The sequence below is a fragment of the Ammospiza caudacuta genome, chromosome 3, assembly GCF_027887145.1.
Source record: "Ammospiza caudacuta isolate bAmmCau1 chromosome 3, bAmmCau1.pri, whole genome shotgun sequence".
NCBI classification, from domain to species: domain Eukaryota; kingdom Metazoa; phylum Chordata; class Aves; order Passeriformes; family Passerellidae; genus Ammospiza; species Ammospiza caudacuta.
Genome location: NC_080595.1, coordinates 37,083,912 through 37,096,160, shown reverse-complemented (window position 1 = coordinate 37,096,160; position 12,249 = coordinate 37,083,912). Strand labels below are relative to the sequence as shown.

Below are 12,249 nucleotides of genomic sequence, written 5' to 3'. Positions count from 1 at the left end.
TGGATAAAGCTCTGAGCTTGGTCTGACCCCAGAGCTGACCCTGCTTTGCAACTAGAGCTCTCTATAGATCCATTCAGCCTGAGGTAACCTGGGATCCTATCCTAGGAAATATTTCTCAAAGGTGAAAAGTTCTCAAAGGCCTAAAACCTCAACTTTTATATTTGACTTTATATAGAGGATTGCCTCATAGGGCACTTGAAGTTTTAAATGGTTCCTCTTAGTTTTGCACTGTGATATTTTTTTTTTTTTTTTTTTTTTGGTGGTAGGGTGAGGGTTGGTAGTGGTTGGCTTTTTAGGTGGGGGTGTGTGTGTAATTTTTTTTCCTTTTCCTAAATAGAGAAAAATGAAGAAAAGAAGTTACTGGTCAAAGTGGACTAGCAGTAATACTCTATAAAATTTTCAGCTAAGTCTTTGACATTCCAACGATCATGGAATTAAAGCATCATCAAATGGTTAGTGTTGGAAGGGACCTTAGAGATCATCTAGTTCCTTGGGCAGACATCTTTCACTAGATCAGGTTGCTCAAAGCATTGCTCAAAGCATGCCATCCAACCTGGCATCAAACACTTCCAGGGATAGAGCCATCCACAGCTTCTTTGGACAACCTGTTCCAGTGCCTCACTACCCTCACAGTAAAGAAGTTCTTCCTGATGTCTAAGCTAAGTATACTCTCAGTTTGAAGCCATCTCCTTTGTCCTATCACTACATGCCCTTGTAAGCAGTCCCTCTCCAGGTCTTTAGTAGCCCCCCCCATTCAGGTACTGGAGGGCTGCTGCAAGGTCTGTCAGTCTGTCTCAGTGAGAGAGGTGGTCCAGCTCTCTGGTCATCTTTGTAGCCCTCCTCTGGACTTGCTCCATGTTTTTCTTGTGTTGGGGTCCCCAGCTGGAGCAGGACTCTGGGTGGGGTCTCACCAGAGTGGAGCAGAGGGGCAGAATCCTTTTCCCTGCTTTGGATGCAGCCCAGGACACATTTAGCTCTCTAGGCTGTGAGTGCCCATCACTGGGTCACATTGAGCTTCTTGTCAACCAGCACCCCCAAGTCTTTCACCTCAGGGCTGATCTTGTCACGTATCATGTGTTTCTGTAAACAATTCTGCTTTAATATAATCTGTAGCATTCTCAAGATCCCACAAGTCCCTCCTTTTAGAGATTAAAACATATGGGGAGGGAAAAGAGGAAGAAGTGTCATTTTGATTCATCATAGGGCACATGTGTGCAATGTACATTAGGTGCTTACTGTAGCATCAATAATAATGCCACAGGTAGATTTATTATGGGAGATCATAAGGAAAACATGGCCATTAAGACTATAAAAGACCAAAGTATTTGCCAGGTAAAACATCTTCTAAGAGAGTCATTGGTAAAGCTTCTGTTGGCAGGTCTCTAATATGAAATGAGACTGTGGGCACTGACCAGCAATCTGACTGCAAAACGTCATGCAATGTGCAAAGTGTAATGCAATAACTTGTTCAAATCAGGTGTAGAGGCAATGGAGGTAGGAATTGGAGCTTCCTCTTTGAGAAGCACAACTGTCTGAACATTCTTAAAGGATTCATAAGGGATAGCCTGAAGCCATCTTGAGTGTCTTTGCTTTGTGCTTCCAGCTCTGGAGTTTGCATGCTTGGAGCCATCCATAGCTGTAGGTAAGGATTTCAGTGAGACAGGCTACTGCTGCTTTAAGTAATCTGCACTTAATACACTCTGTATTGGCAGTTACATAATTTTTTGAACTGTTTATATAAATAAATTAACATTGAATTAATGTATGTAATATCCTGTGATGTTAGGTAGCGATAGAGAATAACAGGAAAAAAGAAATTATTTTGTAGTCAAAGCAGTGAATTTATTGGGATTGATGGCTTGAAGCAGGTGATACAGATAAAACTGAGACCAGCCAGATTTCTTTGCTCTTGAGAACTGTCTTTTGATTCATATTTGTTCTAATAAGCCAGCTAAAGCGTTTGTGCTGCTCTGGTTTTATAGCAGCTGTTAGGAAAGCTAAACCAAATGCTTTGTGCCCTACTTAGCCTCTGTAGCTTAAGTGCAATTCATTATTATGTGCACTTCTAATTGAACTAATTGGTCAACAAATAAACAGCAGGGTATTGATGAAACTGCATTTTGCACATTAAAAAAGTGAATATTGGCAAAACAGGACTATTTTAGTTTTATAAATACAGATAACTTTGAAGTGCAAATTATGCAGTTGAATTTGCAGTTCACACTTAGTTGCAGAATGATTTAATTATTTTTGAACGTGTGATACTGCAACTCAAAACACTTAGGCTTAACAGCTGTAATTTTTCTGGAGTTTTGTAATTTATACATTATATGAAAACAGAATTAATACAAAAAAAATCTGATTTTAAAAAGTTTAATTCGATAGGTGTATGGGTCTAGAATAATGGTGGATTTTGTGAAAGAAACTTCAATGTAAATACGACAGTGGATTTATATTTCAGATATAAATAAAACCAAAAAGAGCAGTTTTTTTAAGCTGCAAATATCTTGTAAATCTTCATTTGCTTTAAAATGTCAAGTAGTACAAAAAAGTATCTTCAGACTAACCTTAAGGAGAAGAAACAGTCTTTGGAAATACCTCTCTTTTTTTGTAACTTGCAGTGATAATAGTTATCTTTTAAGGGAATATGTATGCAGAGCCAGTAGTCCTGAAAAAAATCTATAAACAAATCAGAATAACAATTTTTTTTTAAAATCTCCATAATGTCTGTTTTAAAGATCATGAGTGAGTTGTTCCAAATTAAAAAAATTCCCATTATTTTTCCTTTTCAGGCCAGTTGAAGCAAACTGTTTTAATTTAATTTAAAATATATTAGAAATGTGAAACTGGAATTTATCACAAGAGATCCTTTGGGCTGACCTTTTGCAACTGAATTCTGACTTCAGGATCAAGTACATATGGATTTTTTGCTTTTAATCTTTTTTTCACTCAGACCTAATTGGTTTTTGGCCCTATTTGACATTTCCCTGTTGCAGTCCCTTTTCCACTGGTTGATACCTAATTTCATAAACTGCCTTCCTTCTACCAATGTTATGATGGCTGGGTGTCTCTCAAAAGGTAGGATTATCACATCTGCTGCTCCTCATAATCACTGTTGTGATCACTTGTGGCAATGTTTATTAATGTGGTGTATCCCATGGATTGGGGACCAACGATATAGATGATAATCCCTGAAAAATGGAAGAGTAATTTCAGGCAGAGTTCACAATGTGATATTATTGAACATTTTTGAAACAATGTAATAAAATTAAAATGTCATAATTAAAAAAAAGACATTTTGTGAAAATTCAAACAGTCCTTTGGAAATTACAAATTATTTGCTTTTAACAGATCAAAACCTTCCAATGGAAAAATATCTTTTTCTTTTGTTAATAAGCTCTAGCTTTTAACAGCTTTTTGTTAGCGCATTAATCTGCAGGAAACATTCTTTTTTTGTGATCTTGCATGGAAGACAAGGGAAACCTTTGTTTCATCAACATTGCTTTAGGAACTTTTGTAGATTCAGGCTCCAAAGGGAGACAGCAATACCATATGTCTGTGAAAGAATTGGATGTGCATTGGCAAAATTGCTCAACTGAAAATATGCAAGACATTGCAGGCATTTGTGAGGGGTCTTTGCCCATGACCTGAGGCAGCAGGAGGTGATCCTGGCTTGTGCAGGGAGGAGTTGGAGTTGTTCTGCTGCTGGTTCAGCGGGCAGACTCTCAATCTGCCACCCGTGAAGAGCTCTGTGCTGCACCATCTCTGTAGCTGTGTGAGTGCTGACCATTTTCCCCCGGGTGAAGCCTGAGGATTTGCACTTGGTATGCATTGAGATTGAAGGAGAGACAATGCTTTGGGAGGAGATAAACAGAAAGATATTCTTTCCAAGTTTCTAACTGTAGTGAAACCTTGAGCAGGAGGGTTTTGTATTGCCCTGTGCTGTTCACTTGCCTTTCTTCTATTAGTGTTCATTTCTAACAGGAGAAAAAGGAGTCATTGCAAAATTGGAAGACCTTCCATGGCATGGAGGAGAAGAGTCATACAGGTGGCCATGTCTCTGCACTACAGTGTTTATACTCATGCTGGATGTAGAATATAAAACCTTGACTGAAAGCCAGGATGCACAGAATAAAGAAAACCCTTTCACCAGGAAATGTGATACTAACATAAGTCCAACCAATAAATATTTTTAGAGACTGACTTTAAATTAGGTCTCTCCAGGGTCACAAATCTTTGTTTTCATATTGTCCTGTGATTTGTATCCATGTTGTATGGATAGAAAGAAAAAATATTGTTGAATTTCATTATATTTAATGCATTTGGAACTTTCCTCTCTCTCCCTTTCCATTTGGGAATAAGTGACTGGCAATCCCTGTTCTATTCTAGCTCCTTCTGCAGAGGAATCAGAATGATTCCTTTTTAGCATCAGTTTTGGCCTAAGTGCTTTTTCACTAAAGGCATGTGTTTAAACTATTCTTACCACGTGGGAATGCTCTCAAAGAAACATGGCATGTGATGCTATGTGGTCCAGAATATTTCATCTCATTAGAGCTATATTGGTTGGGTAAGTTATTAATCATTTTGATATCACCTCTAGCATGTTTAAAATTCTGTGCAGCATTTATGTAGAGGAAAAAATTTGACAGTAAAGGCTTACTCCTAGGGGACATGTTTAGTTTAAGTTGGATAAAAATGCCAATATAATTATATTACACCAAATGATGTCTGGACATTTCAAGGATGACTTTGTTTTTTCTAGACAAGGATAATTCTATTCAGCACTAAATACTTAACTTTTATTTGCCAGACAGCATGTGACACTAACTGTATTTGGATTAATGCCTTCTTGGTGTCATTTTTTTCTCCTTGTAGAGTTATGGGTAAAAGAAATGAAATCACAAATCTCTCATGTATCTGAAAAAAATAAAATGTTCCACTTATTTATTACACATAAGCCACAGGGGAAAAAATCCTGAGTTAAATATAATAAATGCTACTGGTGCTGAAGCCTAGTTACCTGAAACAATTCCCTCACTTATGCAGCTTAGGAAAAAATTGTGTGAGTGCCTTTGGAATAATTATAACTCTCATGTCAGCATCTCCAGGTCTGACGTGCCCTTACACATAGCTCTGCCATTTTATCTTTTTTTAAAATTGCTGAACATGTACCTAACATTAGACAATCATTTTCTTTGTGGCACTCACCTAACAGGAACTGGTTTTCTGGGTTCATGTTTTTGTTCCTTTACTGCATATTTGTGAGAAAATGTCACCTTCAGAAGCCCTTGGTTCTGAGTACTTGTCATTGTAGCAAATTTTCATTGTGTCCTGTTCTTTTAATTTGCTATTAAAGCTATTTGAAACAGCTGTCTGGCTTCAAATATGAATTGTGAATATGCAAATAAAATGTGTAAATATGTAGTATGTTAGACTTTTTGTATATTATAAGCAGAATTTTCTGCTTGTAGAAACAGAAGACAAGAAAAAAAATTGATCAGAAATTTTCTTCCAATATATTTCTTTAGCTGAAGACTCATTCTTGCTGCTTTTCTGCACTAACCTTGGGGCAACAATGAATGGTGGAGAAAAAAGAGGCACATTTCAATGTTTCCTTTATCTTACCATCCTGCCTCTTCCCTGCTATGGAAGTGTTAATCTGTCTCTGCTATTCTAATCAAAGTGGCCCATGAAACAAAATTTCAGGTTTGGGTAATATATGTAACTAAAATATTTTTGGTTCTGTCTCCTGTTTTGGTATCAGTGACCACTCCTTGTCAACTACATACTGTAGCTGCTTCATGCCACAACAAAGAAGAATTAGTTCATATTGTTTTGAGCATGTTTGTGTCCATATATAACCATAGATAACCATATATATGTAAAATATGTGTGTACATATAAAGTTTATGTAAAATAAAATGCACCTGATTTTCATTTTCTTCCTTTTAAAAATATCCTGATAGAAAGAAGCTTGGCTGGACCACAAACAGGAATGCAAATGTCTTAAGAGCATCGAGCCCAATTTTCCTCCAGACTCTGTCAGACTTGCTGGAAGGATTGTTTTTAAACTAGTAAGTGATGCTCTTTTAGAATTGATTCAGTGCAGTAAATTCTGGTAAACACTTTCTCACTCTACATTTTTAATGCAATTATGAACTACAAATCTGAAGTGACTGGGAGTGCTGGAAAAAATTAGACTGCAAATTGCATTACAAGTTTACTGATTAGTTTGTAGAAATGCTGAAAGGATCAAGAGATTCCAAACCAGACATAACTAAGCTTAAGGGACATGTTTATTGACTTTTCCTATGGCTATATGGTTGCATTCTCAGCTTATTTCTGCCTGGAAGCAAAACATAGGGAGGCACTGTTTTCCCTTCAATACTACTGAAGTTATTGGTGGTTTTCTGTTAACCTAATGGAAGCCTCATAAAGTGTTGTTTGAATGAATGGTTAGGGCAGAAGCACTGGTAGCTAGCCCTTTCTTTAGAGGGCACAATGGCATGCTTTCCATGCTGGATTCTCTTAATCTCAATTACCTTTTTTAATGTTTTTCTAAATTCTCTTGGAAGTCCTGGGTTTTGACATTCCCACGGTTTGATTACTTTACATGGACTAAATTTTCTGATAGTTTAAGCAGCTTATAAATGTGTGGGATTGTAAATCAAAAGGGATTTGCTCATTTTTTTGCTGAACCTGCTATGATGCTGTATGTGTTGGATAAAAGTGCAGGCCTTTGTTGTGGTCTGAGGTGATAAAATATGATTTCACACTTATTTTATACATTGTTGTGAAGAGTTTGTGCATGATAGCTTTTAAAGGGCAAATATGTACCTAGCAATACTGTGCATTAATTAGAGTCACATGAACTCTGAAACTACAAACTCATAATCTGATTTCAATTATGCTCTAAAGGGCTAAAGTAAGTTACTAAAGGTAAGCTGCCAAAGTGTTAAAAAAATTCAAAATGAGTAGGAAGTCTAATAACAACAAAGAAATTTAATTTTTAGGATAGTTTATGCAAAATCCTGGATTTATGTTAATGCTGTTGGCCTTACCTGGTTATCTTACATGTTTATCACATGGAATAATCAGTCTTGTAGAGTGTTTGCAGGATAAAACATGCTATGTGAGTGTTAATTATCTGTTTTTTGTCTACAGCTCAGACAATCAGTATGCCCTTCTGAGAAACTCTACTCTTTTTCTGATCTTCAGTCAAGTAAGTAATTGCCAGCCAGACTTTGGGAAATACTACCTAGGTCTGCTTTATGAAAGGGCCATCTGATTTTCTTGCAGCTTGCCTTCTGAATGTTTGCTCTGTGGAGTAACAGAATCTAAAACAAAAAGTCTTCTAAATGTTTGCTCTGTGGAGTAACAGAATCTAAGACAAAAAGTCTTCTGAATGTTTGCTCTGTGGGAAAGCACAGTTATTTCAAAGATAAAAGGGAAAACACGCCTGTTGTCTTGAAGCAAAATCTTCCTGGTTTTTTTTGCTTTAGTATTTTTATTTTTGCATTTTACAATGAATATCTTGCCTGCTCATTGTTTTATTTAGCCAATGTCTGCCTTACTACATACAGTGTCAATATTTCTACATCCATAGACAATAGTACATATACTTTTACACTGAGGTTTTACTTTTTTAATACTTATGTACTATTGCATAAAGCTTTGAAATGACCTCCAGGAACAGGAAAGAATGTTAAATTTAAAAGGGATATATGTATGTTTTTCTTCTACATAACCTTTCAATAGAGAAAAAAGATGAAATGATGCAGTTATTTCTTTTGTGGCTTCACAAATTTCAACTGCTTGGGTAGAAAAAGATGCTCTCAGCGGAGCAAATGTTGAAATAGGCAATGTTTTTTCCGTATTTTGTGGCATCTTAAAGACTTAGAAAGGAAGAAATACATCCTCGGTTCATTTTTGTATTTTGTTTAGAGGGATTTTGTGGAGAGTAATGTGAATATTTTGATTACCTCAATGTTTTTAAGTATCATCTAGAGTTTTGACTACAAACCAGCTTAATCAATTGGTATAGTACCCGTATAAACACAAAAAATGCAACACATAGTATTAATTTTACTTCTGAACACCCTGACATTCTGCTGCCTTCTCTTGAACTGCAAGGGCAAAAGACTTTAACTAGGCAGCAAATTAAAATGGATAGATTTCAGTTATTTAAAACATAGTGATTTTCTGCAATGGATATTCTCAATTTGTGTCACAAAGGTTTATGGAAAACAGATGCTTCAAATTATGTTAAAATGATGTGGACTAAGGACTTTTATGCTTCATTACACTGCTGGGATCCAAGGAAAGTGTCTTTATTATACCAATGGCTGATTGCAGGGTGGTGCAGGAGGAACTGGACTGCAAGAGTCTCCATTTAAAAATGAAATATTGATCACTTGTACAGCAGTTGTCTCTAATGTGGGCAAAGATTGTTTTGTAACTGATTGTTCCAACCAACAAACTGGTTTCTCAGTCCCCTTCAGGAGATGATCTCAGCTTTCCTGGACTTGACTGGAGACAGGGGGAATAGTGTGATAAGTTATCTGGAGAGAAGCTTTGTGTTGAACAGGCCTGAGCTGCAATGGATAGATGGTACAAAAGTCTGTAGAGTGGCCAGAAGCTTCTGCTAAAATTCTCATTCTGAAGGAAATGACGATATGGCCTGTGATACAGATGGGATGACTGTCCTCTCACTGATGCAGAAATAACTGGTACATAACCAGTTAGTTGAGGAGAAGACAAATGAGACATGCACATGTAGTGTTTCATCTGTTCTTACTCTGAGTCTTAGTAACAATTCCTGTGGAATCTTCTTAACCCCACAGCACCAAGTGTTTAGGACATTGACACATTAGCTGAACACGGTACTTCAGGCTACAGTACAAATGGCCTATGCATAATCTTATGTAAAGGTTTTGGCTGACTCTTTACTTGTGTTGTTTTCCTGGCTTCCTTGTTAGAGTGAATAGATGGTCTTTGTGGTTTTGGAGAAAAAAATCCAAAAGTGTTTTAGGTTGGTGTGAGAATTTGTAGTAGCTATGATGTTTTTTTGCTGGCTCTGTATGCTCCAAAAGCTCCTGTTATTTATTAACAATTTCCCTGTTTGCTGCACAATTTATGAATGGTGTTGATAAAGCTTTTGTTTCTTTGGGTACTTAATGGAATCTATAGGAGAATCAGAAATGCATTTACATTAGAGGTCTATGTATGTAGGAGAAAAGATTTCTCTGAACAGAATCACATGAACTGGGAATACAGGCTGTAATCTGAAACAAAAACATTTTCAGGAAGCATCTTTGTAATAGAAGATAATGTTTCAACACTAATTAGAAATGTGATAGAATTCCCATTGATACTATTTTAATTTTTTTTTTGGGTTTTTCCCTTCCACTTCTAATTCCAAAATATTTTATTTTTGAAAATTATTATTGGCATATGCTGTCTCATTTTCTTTACATTATTACTTTTCAACATTACTTTATACTGCTGGTTGAGTTTTAGTGTGGTAGGCATATAAACTGAATGGAGGTGTATGAAGTTTAAACACTTTTTAAGTAATTATCTGCTAAAACATATAATACATGAAAAACCACAAAGCATGTGGAGGCATCCAGCCCTTTATGAAGTTCTTTTCCAATCTCCATAGTTCCTTGAAATTCCTCTATATGTCCTGAAACTCAGATTAAGTAGGAGGGGTCTCTCTGAGCATTGTTACTTTTGCTAGTTCTCATTTATCTTAAGACAATTTCTTCCTTGCTTAGTTCTCTGGGATCTCTCTATGTTACAACAATTCAGAAATCATCTTTGTTTTTACTTACCAAGACTCAGTGTTCAGAAAATAGTTTGTGTGCTGTATTATGGGGCAGATATTTTGCTACTTTACTTGTGTAAGAATCAGAGTTACATAACTAAATCCCCATGCCTTATTTAGAAATTTTTTCATAGACTTTTGTTGCATTTTGTCTCCCACACCAGGTTTCTTAAACAATTTTAAAATGTTCCTTAAAAACAAAATTTGAAAAGAGACACAGATTTAATCTCATTTTGCTTTTGGCCTTTTTTTAATGTGCTTGGAAAACCAGGTCTTGATCATTTTCCATTAAGATTCCCATGGGATTTTTTTCTGGATCATTAGCTCTGATGTCCTGGACAGATTCTAGTGTGGATAATTGCATTCTGCTTCCATCTCTATCAGTTGTCCCTGAAGTTCCAGTTGGTTTTGGTATTCATGTTCACATCTGTCCTAAGCTACAGTGTCCATTTGTAACCTGCTCCTTATATGATTTCTCTTCTTTAGTCCCGGGTTATTGTATTTGCCAATAGTGAAACAAACCATGCCTTCCTCTCTATGTTATAATGCATTTTGTAATGTATTATAGATAGTTTGAGCTAAATTGCATGTTGTGTTGAATATTTATATTTGAAGGAAAAAACGTTTTTGTTTTCAAAGGGATATTATATAAGAAATACAAGTGTGTGCTTATAATTTTTCTTTTATATTTTTTAAACTTGATTGTTTCAGTCATCTAGACATTTGCTGCTTCTCTTGAAGGCACAGTCCTCATAGATACCATATTTTTCTATACCAGAGATTTTTTGTACATTATGAAATACATACATGTCTGAATTTCTAACATTTACATTCGTTCGTGCTTACAAAATCACCTGCACACATCCACACTGTTAATTGCACTTGGGTAGTGCTGTGAGCATCTACAGATGTTTATAATAAAATAACAGTTTGCCATTATGCAGAGATAAAATTGATTCATAGTGCATGATAAATCTCTGCCTTTTTTTATAGACTGGTGTTTTAATATGTTCTGCTTCACATTCTCCATTTTGTACTAACTGGTAGGAAAAAGAAAGTGTGAAGCAGGTAGTCAGGCAGTGAACTTGCTAGGGCAGCAGCAGTTTCACTTTCTTTGTTATCAGAGACCTGATGCATGCATAATCACTTAATTAGAAAATGAGGCACTGTGATTCTTTCTGCTTCAGGATTTCTATCTGAAAAACATCAATAAAGATGCTTTATAATAAAGTGATATTTACTTATTATTCTTTCATATTCATTGTTTACCAGGTGCACTGTATGAAATACCTTTTGTTCATAAATACTTTTCTGTTTCATCTGCTGGCATAAAGTGTTTCTGATGCATCTATGGAGAATGCAGTATAAAAGCATGTACTGCTGCATAAAGTTCCAAGAATATTTCTAATGTGGTTAATGTTACAAACCCAGATGCCTAATTTTTGTATGTAATGTCTTACATCTGCTTACACATCTGCTTTATCTATTGGCTTTTGATCTTTAACTTGCTGTTTCATTCATATGATTTGGCAGTAGCAACCTGATAAACTCTACTGTGTGTTGATAGGTAACTGTCACAAAAAATGAGAAATGTCTGCCCTCTGTCAAAATTGCCCTCTGTCAAGATTAATTCCTGGACTGGAAATGTCTAGACTGTATGGCTGCCATTGGATGTTTTCAAAATGTTGGTGAAATGTTCTGTTTATGACATGGTCTACTTTTTTTTCCCTTCCCCAATAAGACACTGAACGGTTAAGTGAAGAAATGAAAGATGGCCTCAGGCACCTTGTGCAGACTTTGCAACTGTATTTGAAAACTGAGATACAAGATGAGTCTCAACTGCCACCTGCAATTGACTTTTTTCAGATCTTCACAAAAGTAAGTGTTAAAATCTGGTTACTTGACAACTCATAAATTATCTTTTCCTCGTGTTCACGATTTATTTCTGAGTGGGAGTTCAGTAGATACATTCACAGTGTGATATATGACAAAGTGGATTCAAACTAATTTTTTTTATTCAGTCAATATTTAAGCAGAAGTATAACTTTAATTGCAACACTTCAAAATTAAAGCAGTAGCCAGAAGATATTTTTTTTCTTTTCCTTTTTTAAAATTATCATGTTAAAGTTGTTGGGTGAGAAAAACACCAAGAAAGTTCAAATATAATTCAGTCAATCAACCTGAGTAGTTTTTTCACAGTAATGAAGAATATATAACATCACTCTTCAGCCTAAATTTTTTCTGCAAAGTGAAATATGTTTGTAGATATCCTCCCATCCGACTTGGTCATCTAGAAGTATAGTTTTTGTGATAGTGTTGTATCCTACAAGCTGCTTTTTCTAGAAGCCTTGTGCATTTTTTATTCTGAAAGGTGACATATAAAGTATTTAAAATTAGATTCCACAGTATGTAAAATGCCT

General features: G+C 35.8%; 1 protein-coding gene across 3 annotated transcripts in view; it reads left to right on the top strand.

Moving 5' to 3' along the window:
- SMYD3 (SET and MYND domain containing 3) overlaps nt 1-12,249 on the top strand; it is a 379,837-nt gene that overhangs the window by 44,053 nt on the left and 323,535 nt on the right. For 2 of the 3 annotated variants that reach the window (XM_058800809.1, XM_058800810.1), the window contains exons 3-5: nt 5,967-6,074; nt 7,165-7,222; nt 11,571-11,707. In XM_058800809.1, coding sequence (XP_058656792.1) covers nt 5,967-6,074; nt 7,165-7,222; nt 11,571-11,707 — 303 coding nt within the window. Of the gene's footprint in view, nt 1-4,392; nt 4,568-5,966; nt 6,075-7,164; nt 7,223-11,570; nt 11,708-12,249 lie in introns of those variants that run through there. The other variant, XM_058800811.1, reaches the window with a different exon arrangement.